Here is a 21,764-nt window from a genome sequence, read left to right as displayed (position 1 = left end):
CCGTCGCAATGACTCCGCAGCGGGCGCTGGGCGGTGGCTCGCGCAGCCCCCCATTCCCGAAGCTGGCTGCGCACTTTGCGCAGCGTAGGCGGCAGCTCCTCCTTACTGCGGGAGAGGGCGGTTTCCACGGAAACCTCACCCGGCCGTTCCCTCGCGGCTCCCAGGCACCCCCCCGCCTCCCGCCGCTCCTCCGAGGGACACCCCCCTCATTCCCAACCCATCCTCGTCGGTCCCCGCCGCGCTCCGGCACCCCCGGAACGCTGCAGCGGCGCTGGAGGTCGTGGTGGGGGTGATCCGGCCTGCGCATGCGCGGGCTGCGGCGCCTTTCTAGCACTTTCTGGCGCGCAGCCGCCTGAGGCGGCGGGGGCGGGCGGCTGTTGTTATGGCAACCGCGCCGCGCTGTGGGGGCGGCCCGGCCTGCGCCGCGGGAGCGGGCCCGGGCCCGGGCCCGGGCCCGGGCGGTGGCGGGGCTGCGGCCCGCGTTGGACCCGCGCCGCCGTGAGGCCGCTCTGGAGCCGGGCCGGGCGGTGTTGTGCTGAGGTGTCGCCTCGGTCCTGAGCGGGTGTCTGTGTGGCAGCCCCGCAGTGCGGCAGCCAAGCATCCCGGGCTGGATAAACAGCACCCTCGCCTTCTCTCTGCACCTAGAACTTGAAAGCGGCTTCTAATTGAGCTCTCCAAGCCTGGCTTGGACTCACAGTGTTGCCTTGATGTGGGAGTGGACTGAGGCACGAGCAGCAGATGACCTCGATTCTTTCTACACAGCGCGTTGGGCTTGCACTCTGTGTCATTAAGGCGTTCCTATGAGACACAGGTACCTTAAGGCTTGTGCACATACCATGGTCTGTGCTTGGAGAACAATATCCAACTGCTCCTGCGAGGGGGTTGCCTGAGGAGGAGGGCAGGAGAAGACTAGGACTGCGAAGGTTCTTGCTGGAGATCAAATAGCCGGCTTAGTACAAAGGTTATGGTGATTGATACTGCTGGCATGTAAATAACATGTTCCCCCAGAGATGCTGGAAGGAGCCCAGGAGCACTTGGAGCAGCCCCAGAGCATCAGGAGTGACCCAAGAGGACCCTGGTCAGACACACATATGGCTCATCCCCCACATTCGAAGCCAGAATGCAGGAGGTTTATGCAGTTCACTTTGAGATAGCTGAGTAATGCAAAGGCTTTAGGGTCCAGATTTATCCCACCTAATTATAGACATTGATTTCAAAAGCTAACGCGGGGCTGTGCTCACACCAGAGTCAGTGGAAAGGCTCTGCCCGCCCCAGCCCTGCGTAGCACTCTAACAACACCTTTCTGCTCTCTGTAAATGTGTTTAAGGTGACCAAATCCAAAATCTCAGTATCTCTGAGGTATCAAAGGCAGCCAGGATGAATCTGGATCAGACGTGCTGAAGATTTCACACAGGGCTGTAATAATCGGTAAAGACAGCTTTTCCTTCAGGATGCAATGCCATCACTTCAGGGTAACATAAAAGAGGAATTCTGTCTTATTTCTTATGAAAAAGAGAATGTGGAACGTCTTGTTTGTGTTTTGCTGTCTAGGAAAGTACACTCAGCAAAAATTCTCATCGAGGCATACTCAGAACAGCGTTAGCAAGCTCCTGTGCTCCTCGAAAACCACCCCTAAAATGGAGCAGGGAGAGCCACTGCAGGGCTGGCTGGAGGTTTGCTGGTACAAATGCTGCTGTCGTTAATGCAGGCACAGTTGTGGTTTGTTGGTTTTTTCAGCCAGGACCAGCAAGCACAGGACTGTGCATCAGTGACAAGGATCTTTTTCCTTAATTTATCAGAAACCAGGAGCCTTTATAGCCGGTGCTTCCCACAGCTTGTGCTTCAGCCTGCACTGCTTTTAATGTTTGGGCAGCTGCTCTGTTATGCGTAGTGAGAAATAGTTGCCACCCCCAGCGTTCCCAGTGGCAGCAAAAGAGTGGAAATACTCTGCTTGGTTAAGGTTTCCAATATCTATCTCCAAGAGGGCGGCAGGACTGCAGCCAGCAGAGCAGGGGAGGTACCCTGTGGGGCAGCTCAAACTTTGCTCCTGTGGTCCAGCCTCCAGAGGTTTCCCTGGGAGATGCAGCACCTGCAGATCGATGGGTTAGGAGGCATTTCACATTATTTGTGCAACATTTCTTTTTGCTAATTCCATGCCAGTCGGCGAGTACGTGTGTTCTTGGCTACATGCAGATCCACAGGAAATGACTATTCTGTTTTAAATATTTTTGCATCTTTTAAATGGAAGTGAAATGCCAGTTCTGAGCTCTCTGTGAGGAGGAACACAGCCAAGCTGCCAGGAATCTCCATGGAGAGCTGCTGGAGCTGTGACCATCTTACCCTGTGACTTCTAATGCTGTGGCAGCCCAGCAACCGGATTAGTGCATAGCAGTAGGTGAGCTGGGGAGTAACGAGGCAGGTTTCTGCCAGGACCTTGTCTCACATGAAGCTTTCCTTCAGAGGCAAAGCTCTGCATGAAACACTGACAATTGGGCAAATTTAGGAAGAAAAACATGAGCATTCCACAGTCCTGCCTGAGCTCAATGCTGAAGTGCATTTCTAGTTGTCTTTGGAAATCTGCTGCAGGTCTCCAACTATGGTTGGTAAGCAGTTGGGGTAGCAGAGGAGAGAAGAGCCCGACCCCTGTGCGGAGGTGCATGGCTCCAACATCATGTTTGTCATTGCTTTTATCTGGTATTTGATTTCTGCTGCAAGTGCAGAGCAAGGAGGTATCACCTCATTCAAGTGCATCTGAATTTCCCAGCTGGAAGTTCACTGTATCAATTAATGGCTGTAAGAGGGATACTAGAAAATATTAGGGATGAATATTACAGGGCCAATGTCCCTGGGTGTAATCCAATGAAAGACATGGTAGCAAAGTTAAAACTAAGCTGGAAATTGCATTTCTGTTTTGTTGAACTATATATTCGTTATTTTTTAACTTTTTATTGCCATTGTTTTGTTGGGTTTTTTAGCTATCTCTACTGCTTTCAGCATGGAAACAGATTTTGCTGTAAATACAGTTGTTTTGAGCATAGTGGGGAGATACTTTTGAGTACTGCTTTCTTCTTTTACTGAACCAGTGCAGGGGGTGTATAGAGAGGATCCCTCCCCTCAGCAGGCAGGCAGACAGGGTCTGTGATCCTTGATGCTTACCCAGCATGATAGCAGCTTATGCCTCTGAAATAGCATCCTGGTCTAAACAGCCTAGTACCTGGTGCTGGCAGGAGCCCAAACAGAAATCACAGAACTAATTCTGTTTATACAGGTAAAATCGGAAGCCCTGAGTTTGAGATGGACACTGCAGAGTGAGTGTGAGTGGAAGCCTGCCTCCAGAATGGAAGAGCTTTTGGAGTTGGGGTTGTTCCAGGTTTATGACAACGCTGAAGTATGACGTGGGTAAGTGCAGACCTGTCGTCATTCCAGTCTTTCTGATTGTTACTTCTAAGGGTAAACAATACTTGTTTTCTAGAAACTATTGCTCCCAAAAGACTGAAGTTATTGAAGATGAGGAGCTGCTTCCAAGGAGTGGTGCAGTGGGGGGATTCCTGCTTGAGAGAAGTAGAAGCAGCTGAAGGGGATTGAGCCCTCTGGGCTAGTGTCTTGTCTCTAGTGATCAGCAGCAGTTACCAAAGAACAGGGCAAACATTTACAGAGGTGGCAGGTTGTTCAGGCAGTTCTTTAGCCACAAGCAAGTAACTTTTTGTTTAATACCCCCAAAGGATTATTGTGAGTTTATCTAATCGCCTTTTGCAGCCATGTAAAAACAACCTCCTGTCACGCTGAATCCCACGGTTTAACCACATGCTGTGTGGAAGAAGAGCTGCTTCTATTTGGTTTGATGGTTTCCACAGAGCTCCTCAGGTCAGAAGGTGGCCATAAGCCTGTCATTTCAAAGCAGTGATTACCATGGAACAGGAGGTGATGCTAAACCAGCTTTGACTTGACGTAAGGGTCAGCATTAATTGGCAGTTTACGTCTCCTTCATGATTAAATCCAGTGAACTTTGAACAGTGTTTCCATAAATTTTCCCTCACTCAGTCCCACAGCTCAGGTGCTGTATGTGTCCGGTGATAAGCCCTGGGGGCAGCATCTTCTTTCACTTGGGAGATCTGTTCCTCTGGAGAATTTCCACCAAGAAGTGGTGACTAATTCCATCATGAGGTGCGCATATGGTGACACCCCCCTGCTGTGAGCAAAAATAAGCTTTCCTTCACACAAGAGTTGATTTTATCATTCCTTTTCTCTCTCAAACTCCCTCTTCTTCATTCCCAGCGCAGTCCTGTCCCTATTAGGGGTTATTCTTTCTCCCTCTTGCTTCCAGAAAAGCCTTCATCCACACTTTATGCTAGTACCCATCTCCTTGTGCAGAGGCTGCCCTGCACTAACGCTGTGGCTTCTTAAATCACTGATTAGTGCTGCTCTCACATCCCAGACGTAGACAGCTTCCATGCTGCAGTGTGTCTTTCATCTGTGTCCGCATCAGGAGTCTCCTTGACAAGTCTCCAGAGAAGCCTGCTTGCTCATTGAGTTCATTTGTGGTGGGACCAGCTACTCGCTGCGCTGGAGACTTGCTGAGGCTTAAGGCGGTGTTCTGCCATTCTCCCTCTTGTGACTGGTCCCTGTCATTACACGCTCAGGGGAGCAACAGCTCAACGTTCTGTGTTGGTCTGACTCGAGCAGGGATCTGAAAGCACTTCCTGCAACAAGGCTCTGAATCTCTCGTATCGAGGGCACGGTGAAAACTAGCTCAAAGACACCTCTTCTGCCGGGTTTCCACTGTGCAAAACGTCAGAACACTTTGACTTGCCTGACTTTGATGGATTATCATAGAATCACAGAATCCCAGCCTGATTTGTGCTGGAAGGGACCTTAAAGCTCTTCCAGTTCCAACCCCCTGCCACGGGCAGGGACACCTTCCACTAGAGCAGGTTGCTCCAAGCCCCTGTGTCCAACCTGGCCTTGAACACTGCCAGGGATGGGGCAGCCACAGCTTCTCTGGGCACCCTGTGCCAGCTCCTCAGCACCCGTATGAAAGGGCTTTTACATTGAGAGATCTGTGGCAAAATTGGTGTTTTACTGACCCCAGTATTCATCTGGGCTTGTTCTTCTGATAGCACTTCCATCTACTTTAGTGTGTTCTGAATTAGCTCTTGAAGTAGGAGTGACAGTCCATGAGGTACATATAAACATCATATGGCTTCCTACTTCTCTGGAAGATATCCAGATACATGATCATAGTTATGGTATAGCAACAAAATGAAACGTTCTGATCAGTCTCTAATCCAGCCGTTCCAAAAGGCATTTAATGGTTAGACTTGATGATCTTTTCCAAGGTCTTTTCCAATCTAAATCATTCTATGATTCCATTCCTCTCCTGTTCTGCTGGATTTGCTCCACCAGTGGTTGTGCATTTTAAGTTATTTCATTATTGTTTGTCCTAACTGAACTGACTGCAGTGCCTGGTGCTGTACATTGTTTCTACACTCACTATTCCAGAGGCCTTCCCTTAACCACTGAGCTGGATATCTCCACATCTCAAGGAGAGGAGGAGTTACAATCACTGCACTACTAATGGAAAGCTGGAGCTCAGCCACGTGGTAAGTTTTGGAAGGTCCTTGAAGCATGGGTGACCTTCTCACCAGTCACCAAGGTAATCCAGGAGGTCTGTGACAGCACGGGGTGGAGATTCCAGCCCTGTGAAATCCTGGTGAACTACTTCATCCGTAAGGATCCTGTAAAATACCTGTACTCAAAAAGCACATCCTGTGGTGGTGAATTCTGTGCTGCAGAACAGGACTGCAGGCAATAAACCATTATTCCTCTCAGTTTTCATGAGAATTCATTGAAACAACCCAGGGGATGTACTGTCGGGAATCTGTGATGCCTCGGAAATGGTATGGGCTGGAAGAAAGACAGGAGCTAATATACTCCAAACATGCCTAAATGAAATTTAGGCTGCTGTAGCCAGCAGCAGGTCACATAACCTAGTGTGTTTCTGGAGCTAAAATAGACAAAGTGCTTTTCTGATGTCAATTTTTATATCTAGTGCTTTTGATTCCTTCTTATTGGTACTTGCCAACAGCAGGAGAACTGCAATTACACATGAGCAGGCATTATCTGCCAGAAGAGCTCTCCCATGTCTCAGCCTGAGGGGGAAGCGAGGGAGCTGTGCATAAACATAAAGGATTTATGGACAGATAGAAAATCCTCATTATTAAGCATTTCCACAACTGCATTGTTACCAAGGGCTCGAGCATCTTTGTTTCAAAGTCAGTGAGTTAATCTAGAATCTCCTATTAAGTAGATTTTTGCTGTCCAGGTAATCTGGGGGTTAATTCTGCAAAGTTACATAGTGCTGACATGAAGGAGCTGCTTCCATAGAGAGCTGGGTGAAAGGAATATCTTTTATTAGTTTCCATTCTTCTCAAGGGTTCCCAATTTTGGGTTATTTTTTGCCTTTTTATGACTGAAAACATACTTCAGGGATTTAAAAATACCAGTCTAGCTCATGGTCTGGTAAATACATCTGTACGTGGGTTTTCTTCTGCCAGATAGAAAGAGAATGATACGCACCATCAAGACAGCCCATCCCAAGCCCAGTGCACTGGGAGCCCTCATGCTGGGGGCTGCAGCTTGGCGGGGGCAGCACAGTCATTAATGAGAAGTCCTGCCCCTGCCTGCAGGAGGGGGCAGTGGTGGTGGTATCTGGAAGGAAGGATGGGAAAGGAGAGAGCAGAGCTGCCGCATGTGGTGTGTGAACAACCAACGCAAGAACTGCAGCCATTGAAACGTCTCACTGTGCCTTTGGTGAGAACAGCAGCTTTTAGGTCAAGAGTTTAAGATCTGCTTGAAATCAGGTTGTTGGGGGTTGTCTTTGCAGTGCACTCAATGTCAAATGGTGGCTCAGGTGTCATGGATTTAATGGGCCCAGTTAGGCTTCTGTACATGCCATCGCTCATTAGAGCTTGGTACAGTGCTCAGTACAGGCAAAACTAAAGTGTTGGAGGACATGCTGAGCTTCTTGTCTAATTGCTCACTTATTATCCACAGGGAAGTCCTAAAGCTTCTAAACAAGGGCTCAGGGAAGTTGCAGCCAATGGAGCCTGTGATCTAGTATTCAAAGTCAAGAAGTTGTAATGACTGAGCAGGCCAGAACACCCAGTCCTGGGGTTCCTGGCATCTCACTGGCTTATTTCCATTCCTGACAGTGGTAGCACTCTTCTTGGGCAGGTTGCAAATCTCCACCAGGAATCCCACAGTTCTCCTGTGGGCTGACAGGTCACAGAGCCAAAGCTCTGCTAAGGATTGCATTTCCAGATGTGGGGCAAATGAAGTCTCAGGAATTTCCCTGATGTCACTGACTGCCTGATAACCTCTTCTGTTTTTCTATGCAGGCTTGCCTGAATCCCTCCTACCTTCTTTAGATGGTTTGAGCAAAGAACACATCAAAGATGTAGACATGTCTTTCATCAACTAAATACCAGCAGCCAGATTATCTGAAGTCATTTTCTGCCTGCTTGCCACTGGGAAGAAAGTGCCCTCAGGGGGTCTCATTGTGTACCCCGAAAGTACACAGCAAAACAGCTCCGGAGTAAACAGAGGCAGACCCAGCACCCCCCATCCTCCTCACTGGGGCACTCTGTATTCACAATAAACCCCCTGCTGTGATCTCTTGCCAAGAATAACACAGACAGTCTATTAAAACATCTTTAATAACATGATATAATTAAAAATATCTAACTTGCAACTCCAAGAAATGAATGTGAAGCTCATTTAAATCTGTTTCCACACCCCTCCAAACTTGACTGACAGGTTCCAAACCTTCATTAATGGCCTGAAAATTTATGAATACCCCAATATTATGGGGGTGTCCATGTATATGAGTTGGGAGCACAAGTAATTATTAATTAGATTTGAAAGGATTTGGGTTCCATGGTAGCTTTAAAAATCCTGCAAGGCACATCATTATTATCTGTGAGCATTTAAATTTCTCTTTCAAGTGGTCTGAAATGAGCTGGAGACACTTGTCCCTTGGGCTTTTAACAGCCTGTGTGTTGCTTTGAAGCAGAGAAGTGAACTGTAAGTGCTCTAGTCCAAGGACAGTGTTTGTCTGAATCGATCCCTTTCTTCACAATAACACAGAGTTTGTATAACACCTCAGCTCTTAGGCAAGCAGAGCATCTTGGAATGACTGCCAAGGCCCCGAGGAATCTGGAGTGTTGGATTATAAAGTAACTCTGGTCACAGACTAATATGAAAGTCAATTAGGAAAGCTTCTCTTCTTGGGTGTACTCTTGTCTGAGGGACAGTGTTAGATGAGCTACTTCCCTTTCAGAGTTAAGCAGTTCAGTGCAAATGAACAAAGCAGTGACCTCAGCCCAGCCTGCACCTTGTTTTAGCAGATGTGAAATTAAATGTGTTAATTCAAGTCATAGAATGGTTTGGGTTGGAAGGGGCCTTAAAGGTCATCTAGTTCCAAGTCCTGGTTAAAGAGTTTAAACTGACAATGTTAACCCTGAGTTGCCACGACTCAGCCGAGACACTGGAACTCAGCTGCATGTCCATGCTCTTTGCTTCTCCTTTGATGCTCTGCACGTTTTGTAGAGGCCAAGTCTAAAATGCTTTGCTTTTGGAGAGTTCTTGAAGGGACACATGGATGCCCTCACTGAGATAGAAGGAAGACAATCAGTAGGAGCAGGCAGAAATCCCCTGCTTTTTCCCTAGAACATGGGAGCAAGTTGCCTATTGTTTTGCAACCATATTTAACGCTGTTGCAGTCTTTGCTGGTGGCAATACTGCAGGTGGCATCTCTCTTGCAGGCACAGAAGAGCACAGAGCACTTTCCTCAGGCACCCCCTCTCCTGATTAGACAGGGTTATTCAGTATTAAATCTATTATCTCAGGGCCTCCCTGCCCAGAGGCATCGTTCCATTACATTGACATGAGTAATCCCAGTTGCAGCCCAAGCAAGACCAGTGCAGGCTGCTCTCATTTGGACAACGAATAGCTTGCCATCCACCAGGAATCACAGGTTTCCTGTAGAGCAGGATCCATTGTCTCAAAGTGTGGCAGTGCAAGTGCTAGCAAGTTGAAATAAGGCACAGAGGCTCTGGGAGTCCTGCAGGAAAATCACTTGCATCCTCCAGTGACTTATAGTGGTGTGGTTTCTGTACGTCCCCTATGAACTGCTCTCTGGCAGAAGTATCGAGTCCCAGAGTAATGGTCAGTTGTCATCAAAGACACTGCTGTTCCTGTTACTGAAGCTGTTCTCCTTCACCATCACTCGGTACGAGATGCGCATGAAAGAGCCAGTGAGCAGCACGACAAAGAGGATGAGGAGCAAAGACCAGACCCCTGGCTCAATCCCCTTGAGGAAGCTCGGGCTGTCCTGCGGGACAGTGTTGGTCAGAGCCAGCAGGTACCCCAGAGTCCAGCCAGAGGATCTATCACCCATCTATTGAAAGAAAAAGGAGGAGAGGTCAGAGGAGGAGCCAGTCTGAACCCAGCTGCATTTCTGTGCGCAGGCCTAAGGCCTTGTATGCTTTATTTGAGACAGACTGGAGGTTGGAACTAGATGATCTTAAGGTTCTTTCCAACCCAAACCATTTTATGATCCAAGGATTAGACTTGAAATGAGGAGCAATCCCACTTTTATTAGTGCACTAATAGGCTTTCATTGCCCCCGCCAGCCTCACCTGGAACTTCCACCCCCCACCTCTGCCCATAGGCCTGGGAGCAGCATTTAAGCTCTGGCCTGGGCAGCCCCCTCTTTCCTGAGCTGGGCTGTAGGTGTGTGCTGTTCCTTCTTCTTCTTGCTATATGGTTTTCCCAGGTGGGCATCAGGTCCTTTAGTTTTGTCTCTGGCCTTGTTGCCTGGTTGCACCTCAGACCTATGTTATAGGCTTCTCAGATTGGGCTCCCTGGTTGGATCCCAGTCCTACCTCCTTACCTTGCCCTAGTGTGATGATTGCCACATGGCTGGCTGAACTGCTGTCACTGCTGCAGCCCTGCTCACTGGGACTCTGCTTTGCTGGTGGGTTGTGACAGGGTCTGGGAATAGGCTTGCTTTCCTTTCGTGAAGGGGAGGACCTGAATCCAATCCTCCTTTCCTTAGGGGCTCCAGATCCTGAAGCATTTCCACACCTTGTGAGCCTCACTAGTATAAAGGTGATTGCAAAGAGGTAGGGCAGCATCTTCTGGCTCAGGAAATATTATCAGCAGCTTATCCTTAGCATAAAGTGGCACTCGAGCCATGCTTCCCTGTTGGGTATAGACTCTGAAAGATGATAATGCTCCAGGTTTTGACCCATGTATTTTTCAGAGGGGACAGTGTAATCTCTAGCTTTCTGTCACTGTCTTTCTTGCTTAGCACAATTATGAATTTATTTTGCAATAATGGCTGGTTCAGGCTTGCAGGAGTGGGGTCAGGTTGGCCTTGCTGAAACCACCCCTCCCTTGCAACTGGAAGTACCATGCTGTAGGTAACTGACCTGCTTCTGGAATGAAGTCCAAACAGACCCGTTGAAGTCAAAGGTGTATCCCTTTGTACTGAGGTGGAAGATGAAGGCAGACACAACGCAGTAATCCACAAGTGTATCCAGGCTTGTCTGGGACTCCTTCACCAGCTGGTGTCATTTCCAAAAGAAGATGGGGAAAAAATAAAGGAAGTAAATATTCAGTAGCAGAATTTCAGTCCTGCTGTAACCTCTCCTTTCCTGCTCTGGGACCAACTGTGGGACTGGAGGAGGGCTGTGTGTTGTGCAGACTGAAACCATGTTTCCTGCAGCTTCTGGAATGTGGTCTGGGAACTGGTGTCATCTCTGTGTGCCTTTGTTCCCATCTTATTAAAGCCCAGGCAGTTCAAGAGCAGCAGGGCTGCCAGGCAGGTCTCCTGCAGTTGCCTTGCGGGTGAACTGCTTGGTATGATCCTCTGCTCTCTAATTAGGTTGAGCTAATGCTGCAGCCTTTCTCTCAACAGCAACATGAACAAGATCTGTGTCCTCTATCCAGAAGAGAAAGCTTTGGGGAGCTGCCTATGGGCTTTGCTACTCCATTAGCAAACCCTGTAGAGATTGTCCAGTTTGAATGTTACTGTGGGTGCTGGTCAGTGTAGGTGCAAATGAGTGTGACCTCTAAGCCACCAACTGAGGGAAAGAACTTACAGCTTCTCCCTGGCTTGGTCTCCATGGGCCCAGGTGAAATGAGAAAGCCCCTGGAGTCTGAGTGGATGTTCCTTGTGCTTAAGGAGAGAAGGGTAACAGGAAGAGCAGGGTGATGTACAGGAGTGAGTAGACAGCCTTCTTGTTTACTCCTTAATATGCAGCAAAAGGTACTTGTGGCTTTTCATTTAATTAAGTCCAAGTGTTACCAGCAGCTGGGATTTGAGAGGAAGAAAATAAGGGGAGCCTGTTTCCTCAAAGTGAATATCAACCATAAACCAGCAAACAGGAAAATCCAGGTTTTCCCTTGAGGGAGCCAGTCAATTAGGGCTCTGTCAGTCTGAGCCCCATGGGCTTTTGCAACAGACTGTTCCTTGCTTCCCACTCTCTCTGCACGCTGAGTTATTCCAGTTACCTCTTTGACGGACATCCCACAAAGCCTGTTGACCGCCTGACCCAAGTCAGGAGAGGGCACAGTTTCTTTCATGAAGTCCATGGCCTCAGAAATCACCTACAACAGCAACAGAAATAGTCATCAGGTCACACTGCACTCTGCATCCTCACATCACATTCAGTGCCTATAGAAAAGAAAGTGGCAGTAGGTGTGGGGTGCATGGCCAGGGTGCCCTCTCCATGTGCCTGTGTTGGTGGTTGTGGTGCTTCTGATGTGTGCAAGGAAGACAAGCAGATCTGTTACTCTCCGGAGATGGAAAGAGGGCTGTTTCTAGCTTGCATGCCCTGCCTGGATAAGTAGACTAGTCCTTATGCTCCTTGCACTGTGTCCATGGGAGGCTCTCAGGAGCAGGGAGCTGGGGAAATGTCTAATTCCTCCCTCTGAAGTGCATTCAGTTTTTCCTTGGATCTTGAGCTGGTCCTGGATTAACAACCCAATGACTTTGGACACTAGATCTGGGGTCTCAGATATAAGTATGCTTGTGGTGGAACATGCCCAGATGTTCGCTGAGGAAGTGGCAGAAGATCTTTAGCTTCACCACCGACTTCATGTGAGCAGACCTGCTCAGCAGGAGACTCCTGGTTGTCCTATCGCTGCTGACTCTGTGGAGCCCCACAGTTTGTCTCGCAGCAGGCGTTGCTGAGGCGTGGATGAGCAAAGCCCTGTCACAGCCACTGGTGGGAAGCCTGTGGTCCATGTTTGACCAGCTGTGTGTCAGTGATGGGGAGAGGGCAGGTGAGCATGTGTACAGCATTACCCAGAGCGCTGGCTCTCCCGGCTAGCAGGGGCACAGCGTGACTATTCCCACTGTACTTATTAATGATCAAACTGGTCCCATGGCATGGGTTCTCCACACCAGCTGCCTACCCCAGTGTAGATGAGAACCCACCAGAAACCTGGTCCGGAGGGGCTTGAAGACACTGCTGAGGGAATGCTTGAAGAAGCTGCAGGAGGAGGAAGAGTTGAGCAGGCTCTGCACAAGTCTCATGCAGGCGGTGGGATCGCTGGAGCCGGTGACATTGAAGACCTCAGGACCAGAGATCTCCGGTGTGTCCTTGCTGACAGCACAGGGCCCAGCGTGCACAGATTGCCACTGCACTTCCTGGGAGTAGGAGAGGGGCCAGCAGGGATTAGACACAGTTTTAGCCCCCCTCTGATCCTAGAGAGAATAAAACAAGGACAGAGGCAGCAAGAGAACAGGTTTGGCATCCCAGGGCTTCACAAATGAAGACAAAATGTTACGCAGTGAAGAACGGTTTTCCTCTGGCACCACGATATTGTAGTGAGCAAACAGGCTGCAAAAGGTTTGCAAACCTTGTCTCAGCCACTCAACTGAAAGGCCCAGACCAATGCAGCAGGCTCCCAGCTCCCACAGGGTTCAGGGCAGAGCTGCAATGACTGGACCTGCTGTGCGAGGCTGAGGAGTCCCAGCCCTACCTGCTCTCCCTGAGACCAGAAATACAGTTTCAATGGGTCCTGCACTCTTTCTAGTTGAAAGAAAGAGGATGTTCAGGTCTGCCTTCCAGATGGCACAACCTCTCAAGAACCAGTGTTTCTTATCAGGAAATAAAGAGGAATGGCTTTAACCTGCCAGAGGTGAGATTGAGATGAGCTCTTAGGCAGAAGCTCTTCCCTGTGAGGGTGCTGAGGTGCTGGCACAGGGTGCCCAGAGAAGCTGTGGCTGCCCCATCCCTGGCAGTGTTCAAGGCCAGGTTGGACACAGGGGCTTGGAGCAACCTGCTCTAGTGGAAGGTGTCCCTGCCCGTGGCAGGGGGTTGGAACTGGTCCATCCAACCCCATCCGGACTGTGATCTCTAGGAATTCCCAATATAACTATGATGAAGTGGGTCTCCATGTGGGACATTCAGGTCTCATTTAAGAGGTGTGGTTTTAGGGAGGCAAGTGGATGGGCAGTGAGTAGTTTATTTCTGACATATAAAATCAGGTTTGGTGGAGACTAAAGTGATTCCTGAGTTTGCATCAGATCCTGCCTCCTGCCAAGTACAATACAGCTTGGAAGAGCCAAAAGACCTGCATGTTTTCAACATTAAATAGTGCTCTTTTAAAGATGCTTCAGGGTTGAAGTTGCTAAAGGAAATACCCCAAATGGAAGGTCCCGGTTGGTTCCTGGGTGCTGTGTTCTTCACCCTGAAGGTGATCTTATGGAGAGCAATTTTGTGCTCCTGTGTGTTAAGAAAGAAGCCGAATAGAGCCTGCAAGTAAGAAACTCTTGAACGGTTGCCTGTGTGTCTCCTTGGAGGGCATTGATTCGGCCACAGAAAGTATGTTCTACCAATGCACTGGGCTTTTTTAAATACATGCAAGTGCCCTCTGTTAAAGACAGTGATTGATGTTTTGCCTGTTAGAAGCTACACCTTGTGCAACTCTCATTTAGTGCTGTTGTAGCCAGGAACATTGCAAATGCCTCTGGAGATACTCACTTGAATGAGCAGAGCGAGCAGCCTGCTGCGGAGCTGGGCCGTGCCGTGGCAGGGGCAGTGGCGAGTGTACACACTGTGTGTCTGTCCATACAGCTGCAGCTTCACTCCCTCTTTAGGTGCCTGGTTGTCCGCTTCCACGCTGGCAGTGAGCTGTGCTGAGGTTCCTCCCACTGACAGGACTCCTGCCATCCCCTTCCCAGAGGGGACCAACTGTCCTCGCCAGTCGTACTGACCCAAAAGAACCAGAGAGGTCAGTTCTTAAGACTTCTACATCTGGGTCACAGGTGCAAGCATTAGTGCACAGGGAGAGAAAGCTGTTTGGTGCTGTATAGCTCAACTTCTTGTTTTGCCCACAGGGTATAAGGATGCTGAGCTGGTGGCTTGGCAGGGAACAGAGGAGCCATTGAACAAGCACTGCCATCTGCATTGAGAGCTCCCACGGCCAGCGAGAGCAAACAGGGCTCCCCATCCTGCTCTTCAAGCAGTAGTCTTGGCAGGTAGGAGCAGGGGAGAGAGGAGAGGGTGGTGGGAGGGGGCGGGAGGGAGGTTTCCAGATGGGAAGGGATGGGCTTCAAGTGCTGCCTTGGTGCTAAAGTGGTCCTGCTGTCAAATGAACCCTGATGTTTCATCTCCTGCAGTCTTGCAGAACTGATTTTGGTGATGCTGAAGTTAGCAATGCAGGCAGGAAGGTTTACATGGGTGGAAGTTCTCTGTCCTGGCTGTGCTGGGGGAGGCTGTGCTGGAATTTGCTAGCAATTCCCTAACCAGTGCATGCTTGCTGCTGGCTATCAGAACTGCCTTTCACTTTGCTAATGTGGAATCACTTGGCCTAACCTGCCTTTCTCTTGCCCTTTGAGTTCATGAGAAGAGCTCAGAGGCTTTGGCTGGAGGGGAAAGCAAGGAAACTTAAGTGTATTCTTTTTGTTTAGCAAGTGCCTTCTCAATACAGAGCAGCCCCATGTGCTGGGGACACCCAGCTATACTCCTACTGGCATCTCAATGAGAGGCTTTTGCTTTGGCAGCAGAAGACTCTGCTTCTCTGTCCACTGTCCATAGGATATCCTGTGGGACTGCTGGTCTCCAGTGGCAATCCCACAGACAGCAGCAATGCCAGTTTCACAGTGGTGCTGTAACTAGAGCTGCAGGGACTCAGAGCAGTGGAGCTGTTATTGACACCCCAGGGCCAGGCTACATAAGGTCATCTATGGGAGCATCTGGATGTGGTGTCCAGAAAGCCTCACATCTGTTAGGGCAACTGCATGAATGTGTCCATGATATATTAGATATATTAGAGCTTTGGTCCTTCATCCTAGTTACAACCATCTTATACTATGTCCCCCAACCAGCTGGTGTTGGATATAACCCGCATCCTCTGAAAGGCAGTGCAAGCTGTGGTTAAGCATTGTTTAAAGTGCAGGGTTTTAATGATCCCTCCGCATGCCTCTGTGGCTGTTTGCGAATGGGAGTTGCTCAGTTCTGTACTCCCCAGGCAGGATTGTCCTTTACCTTGAAGAAGTTCTCCAGGACATAGTTAACAGCAACCCAATTGAATGCTTCCTTTTCTGGACTGGACAGGATTTGTGCCCCCTGAAAGCTGAAGGGAGATGACTTCAGGGCTGCAAGGAGACCATCAGAGAAGATGGGATGGGTGAGGCTAAACAGAAAAGAAAAACAAAGTACATTCGTTGTTGCAGGACCCTGCAGGAGCAGCCTGCAGTGGAGGCATAGCTGCAGGGCTTCTGCTGTGCTCCTGCTTTGGGTAGTAGCACAGAGACACAATGACAATCCCACTCCTGCTGCTTCCCTCTTCCAATACTGGGGGCAAGAACAGCAGAGGCATGATTTGGGCAGTTGTGCCACCATTCAAGAATGTGGGAGTTTTGTACCCTCTGCCACTGAGGGAGTCCTGTGGTCTTGCCCCACTGAACTGGTCCCCTCCAGGCCCTGCTTTTCCCCGGTGTCTAAAGGAGACAAAGGTCCCAGTAATGAGGTAACTGAGAACAGGGTCCACAAAATGGTGTATTATAAGGTGAATCCTCCCATTATCATTTCCAACCTGCTGACGAGAAGCACCCCTGCAAGCCCATGGGGATTGTCACATAAACTGAAAGCACTTCAATTTCCAGACTGCTGGGTGTTCTCCCAAGCACTAATTGTGAAGGACACAACACAGACTGGTAGCAGAAGCAAGACTGTCATCCTCATTGCTACTTGGGGGGGGACACTGCGGACACACAGCCATGCCACAGTCCCCTCGAGTACATTGGGACCTGGGGAAGGTTTACCTGACTAGCAGGCTAGGGATGGATCACTGCAGAGCAGGCAGGGTGAGATGCAGTCACAGACTGATCTCATGGCACGTGCTGATGGCTGGGGGTGGGTTTGCAACATTCACTCACTTCTGCGGCCTCATGCTGGCGGTTGCTCCCAAGTAGAGCGGGGTTTGGCTGTGCTGCTCTGCTGGGATCTCTTGCTGGGCCCAGGTCAAACATTGCTGCAGGCTCTCCCCTGCTTTCTGAGGAGAGTCTGCGTAGTTGGAGACTCCCAGACCTGAGGACCGGGGAAAGAACAGTATGGGAGAAGTGTGAGAGCCGTTACCCAGGAAGTTGCTATCCTGGGGCATGGTTAAAGTCAGGACCTGTCACAGGTGGAATGGAGTTCCTCCAGGTAACAATCTTGCTGAAATATGGTACTGGGAGCAAAACACTTGTGCATGTAAATCCCAAATCATACTGAGAACCCTAGCTCTGCTGCTGGGACATCCTGCAAATGACCATGTATCAGCCACAGGGCACCTCAGCAATGGGGGCTGTCTCAGGCCACAGAGGAAGAAATGTGGCTGTAGCTGCTATAAAAGATAAGGAAAGGACACGCTGCCATGCAGACAGAGCTGAGGCTGATGTGTCACCTCTCTCCTACAGTCACTTCCTCTTGTGCTGACAAAGGTGGCTTCTGAGCCACCACAAGACACCTCTGCTTTAGAGGAAGCTGTTACTGTGCAGACAGAAACTGTGTGCAAGCCCTGCCTCATCTTTCCAGTAAGATTCAATGGGGTCTTACATGCTGGATTTGAACTACTACCCAGAAAAAGCTTCACTTCCCCATCCTCTGCCCCATCATCTTCCTGGCTGCGTGCCACCCTCACCATGTGCTTTGCTCTCCTGGGCCCTGTATAGGGCTGAGCTGCACAGCTACTCCAAGGCTGTGACTGCTCTGCTATGGATGGATTCTCACATGTGGATGAGAGACCTGCCTGCACCTCTCGTTGCTGCGGCTGGAAACTGCTGCACTGAGCTTACAGTTGCTGTTTTTAACCCATCTGGTGAAGGTGGCAGCAGGCAAAGGACATGTACAAGGTTTCAGGAAGCCCTTATTGCATCTTCTGTACATGGTTTGTATTCCTTACAGTCTGCGAGGGCACAAACCCTCTTCCCTGCTTGTTCTGCAGCTGCCCTCCCGCAGCACACTGCTACTGAGCGTTCAGGGCTTCCCAGCATCCTGCTATAATCAGGCTTCAACATCAAAGCAAGATTGAGAGATAGGGAAGGAAAACCCCAAGCATTAACACATGAAACCCTTTCAGCTGGTGTTGGCACGGCCAAAGTGATTCAAACTAGTGAGGAAGACCCCAGTATTCTCCAAAGTGTGACACCTAAACCCAAGCTGAACTCATGCTTGTGCTATCAAACCCCACGTAAGGGGCTGGAGTCTTTGCACCTCTGTTGCTCTGGAGCTACACAGCTACACACACTGGAGCCCAGCGTACAGTCAGGAGGAAGCAGAAAACACCAGGAGTCACTCTGAAGCCAGATTTGTCTCTGTTGCTGTTCACTAGGTGAGAAGCTCAGCAACCTTGGCTGTGCCACTGGTGCACGTGGACATGAGGATGAGCCCCATCCCGTCTATGTGCTTCCCTGCCTGCAGCAGGCCAAGGAAACTGTCACCTCCTGCTGTGTTGAGAAGACCCATGTTGAAAATAAGCAGCTTGTGCTTTACTATCACCACTATTTCAGCATACAGCCTGACGATACAGGAGCCAAGGACATTGCAGCAATGGTCCATGCACAAATCTCTGTTTCCATCCATGCCACACCAGTCCCACAGCCCACTGAGCATAAATCAGGCACCTTACCTTGCCCAGGACAGGAACTACATTCCCTGATCACCCCGGTCTTATTTGCCTTGCTGGTGGTCCACTGGTAGATGAACAGGATGGTGCGGGATGGGCCAGCATCCAAAACAATGCCATACTGGAAAACCCCAAAAACATTCCAGATCAACACCACTCAATGCATGCTGCTTTGTTATTGTAGGGTTACTCAGCACTGCATTGGTGTTCTGGGTAACCCGTGGGCCTGCACTGCAGTGTCTGAGTTAGCTTTTTACATGCAAAGGGTGAAGCCAGAATATGATGTGGGTTTGCAGGGAACCATCTGCATTTCTGAATATACATGAGGAGCAGCAGGAGTGGAGACACCCAGAAATACTTCAGACCTACAGTGGCATGCTGTGTAGCTGTTCCTGAAACCAGGCAGAGGGCTTCCACCTGGAGCTCAGGAAAAACAGGTCCTAAACCAGTGGGAGATGGCACCATCCAGGCTTTTGACTAATTCTGGGACTCAAGGAGCTGCTGGATTGGATTGCTAAGGCTTTTGTGCAGGAATCAGAGAGCTGCGGCTTGCTCCTACTTCTGAGGAACCTGAATCCCACATCTCCTTGATGACCCACTGTGGAGATGGTGTGACATGGGCAGGAGCTGCAACACGCTGGGACCATCCAGCACAGACACTGCCCAGTGCAGCAGCCCCACAGAAACCAAGATAACATCTGGTCAGAAACAGCAGCAACGAGCATGGGATTTCTCAACACCTTGTCCACTGACAGTCATCCTGATACCTAGCAGGGAGGCCAAGGGCTTGCTTAGTCTCTTCGCAGCCCAGCATCTGGTCTGTTTGCTGCTGACCAAGCTTTGCTGAGCTGCCCCTTATACATGAGGGTTGGGAAATGAGAGGCCATTGGTGTACCCTGCAGCATGCTCAAAATAGCCCTTGTGCTAGCCTAGGATTTCCTCCTCTCCCCCCACTATTACATGGCCACAAACTGAGATATCTACAAAGATGGGGAAGAAACTCGTGAGATCTGGGGGGTACATGGTCTGAGCTGTTATCTTGCACAGAGATGGTTGTAGCTGTGACTGAGTGGGAGGAGAAACCCGCCCAGAGGTTGATGTTAACACCATCAGAAGGGTTTCAGCACAAGACAGAGTCTGGCAGCAGCCTCAGAGCCAAGCTGGCTGCCTCTGTCCTCCTGGGAGACCCAGCTGCACCAGGCACGGTGCCTGGGACTGGAGCTGGAGCAGAAATGCGGAAGGAGGATGGAGCTCCCTGCCTGAGCCTGCTGGTGTCTGCCCGCAGGAGTGACAGCTCCTATTGCTCACAGGGACACGTCGGCTGCTGCAGAAGAGGAAGGAACGGGTGGTGTTGGCAGAGGAACCTGGAGTTCTTCCTCCTTCACAAAGGGAGAGGCTGCTGGGAGCACAAGGGAGGAGGAAGGGTCACGGCATTCCTGCCCCAGCTCAGCACCAGGGAAGGACAGAGCAGGCAGCAATAAGGGTTTGGGGGTTTTTGTTTTAAATCCAGTTTTGTTTCAGAGGAGTGTGGAGGAGGGGTAGTGTCTCTAATCACACAGGTTAACCTACTTCTGTTTGATTCAACCATAGCGTGCCACTGCTCTCACCTCAGCAGTGAGTTTATCAAGAGGCAGAGCGGATGGGCATTAACCCCCTGGTCACCAGGCAGATCTCAGCCTTCCATGTGGAACTGGTTGGCCCTTTGGTTAAAATCAAGAGAGGACAGAAGAGGAGAAGACATGGAAGATATATATATATATATCATATATATGTATGTAAGACAGGAGCAGCAGTTCAGGGCCAGATTCCTACTGACTTTCAAGAGTGACCTAGCTCTTCCCTTCCCTGACTCCACTGATTTCTTGCCATTCTGGGGTACGTGACCCATGGACCACATCCAGGGTGTATTTCCCTGTCCTGCCAAAGGGGTTGGCTTGTTTTCACTTTGAAAAGCTACAGCATGTTGAAGGATGCCAACCTGTCCTTGTAGTCTTGTTCTACTCCCTCCTCAGTTTGTTGTTTCAGGCTAGTAAATAACTCAGTAGTGCAATGAATGTAAAAGGCAACAAAACACACCGATTTAAATGCCCAGCTTGCACAAGGAAACAGCAGGTTCTCCTTAAGAAGCAGCCACATAGGCAAGGAGAAGGTCTTCTGCTTATTGATCCACTCGACCCCAGCTTGGCCACCCCTTGAGCAGGAGGATGCTCTTACCTTGGTCCTGACAGGGGTGATGGGCACATCTTTAGTGGAGACACAGAGCAGCACGATGCCCGTCAGTCCCGCTACAATCACCAGCCAGGGGGGAAGCAGTTCACGCCAAGACATGAAGAGCTTTCTCCTTTCAGAAAGGCAAAAGAGGAAGAGTGGAGCAGTGAACTGACAGCGGCTGCCTCTACAACCTCTAAAAGAAGAGAAAGGCGGAGCCGGGGCCAGGCTCTGGGTTCAGCCCAGCCCCAAGCCACAGGGACCACAGGGAGCGATGACTCAAGGAGTTCTCCTTCGATCCCTCCACACAGTAAATACAATGATGGCTTCGTGCCTGTTCCAGTGCAAAGGCATCAGTGCAACCTCGAAACTGCCCCAGGCAACAGGGTTGAGCTAAACAGACCTGTGGGGTTAACTCAGCTGTGTGATGAGCAGAAAGCAGGCAGAACTCATGCGTTTGGTATTCTGCTCCTGGCAGTGCTGGCTGACAAAATTAGACGTGGGGAAACTCCTCGTTGCTGGGTTTACTCTAGATCTGAAGGCTCCAGGGTGAACCTGGAGTGCTTCTCCACAAGCACGTGTGCACTGGGTTGGGGCAGAGCAGTGTTCCTGCAGGCTGCTCCTGCCTCATATCAGGTGGCACCTGGGGCAGGAAAACCCCTGCACATTTGAGTTTACACTACAGGACGCTCTGACTGGTTTGGTCGTTGCTGTGGATGTGAGACAGCAGGGACTGCTTGGATCTCTTGCCCCCAGAAGGTCAGTGTCAGCATAGGTGTCTGTACACCCCTTCCTCAGCCTCCCCATGAAAGATAACCAACCCCCAGTCTTTACAAAGCATGTGCCTGCTTTCTCCTTTCTGGTGCCACAGAGACACGTCCCCAAAACCAGAATTCCTGGAGAAAAAGGTGCTGTTCCCAGGAGATGGGCTCCTTTCAGGCTGTCCCATCTGGTTCCCAGGGACTGGGTCTAGGAATAAAAGTGCAACTCCTTAAAGAAAAGCTTTTGTGTGTGTGAGCTGGACCATTTGTTGGCAAGACCACCTTGCCCCCAGCAGAGCAGTTCACCAGCCACGCCTCTGTCTGCAGAACTAAAGGAATGACACCTTCTTGGCCTCTCAGGGTTATTTGGAGATGCACTTTTCCATCTTAGAGTTGTTTTAAGCAAAGTGGCAGAATTCCTCCTCTTCCTGCAGACTTTAGGCTCCAGTTCTGATTTTGCTGGTCAGCAACTAGAATGCATCTGCAGATGTCCTGTTGTGACAGGACAAGGGGCAATGGGCTTAAACTGAAAGAGGATAGGTTTAGATTGCACATAAGGAAGGCTTTTTTGATGATGAGGGTGCTGAGGCGCTGGCACAGGGTGCCCGG

At 50.0% G+C, this 21,764-nt stretch overlaps 1 protein-coding gene and 1 long non-coding RNA gene across 3 annotated transcripts; one reads left to right on the top strand and one right to left on the bottom strand.

The window, feature by feature from the left end:
• The first annotated feature begins 383 nt into the window (after positions 1-383).
• LOC115617252 lies at positions 384-8,654 on the top strand. 2 transcript variants are annotated; one of them, XR_003994546.2, is made up of 4 exons: positions 384-811; positions 3,269-3,399; positions 5,500-5,600; positions 7,398-8,654. It is a non-coding gene; the product is annotated as an uncharacterized LOC115617252 (long non-coding RNA). The 2 variants fall into 2 exon arrangements; XR_003994545.2 differs by having other exon boundaries at positions 476-2,395.
• LOC115617251 (ectonucleoside triphosphate diphosphohydrolase 2-like) lies at positions 7,698-20,529 on the bottom strand. The gene is made up of 9 exons (XM_030507546.1): positions 20,401-20,529; positions 18,190-18,307; positions 16,457-16,607; positions 15,564-15,711; positions 14,058-14,285; positions 12,506-12,775; positions 11,578-11,673; positions 10,494-10,628; positions 7,698-9,457 (listed from the first exon to the last, which is right to left on the bottom strand). The coding sequence occupies exons 1-9, from the start codon at positions 20,512-20,514 to the stop codon at positions 9,227-9,229; spliced, it is 1,491 nt and encodes a 496-aa protein (XP_030363406.1). The 5' UTR covers positions 20,515-20,529; the 3' UTR covers positions 7,698-9,226.
• Positions 20,530-21,764: the final 1,235 nt, after the last annotated feature.

The sequence above is a fragment of the Strigops habroptila genome, chromosome 15, assembly GCF_004027225.2.
Source record: "Strigops habroptila isolate Jane chromosome 15, bStrHab1.2.pri, whole genome shotgun sequence".
NCBI lineage: Eukaryota > Metazoa > Chordata > Aves > Psittaciformes > Psittacidae > Strigops > Strigops habroptila.
Note: the sequence above shows the minus strand (reverse complement) of the source record. Positions and strands in the feature narration are given on the sequence as shown.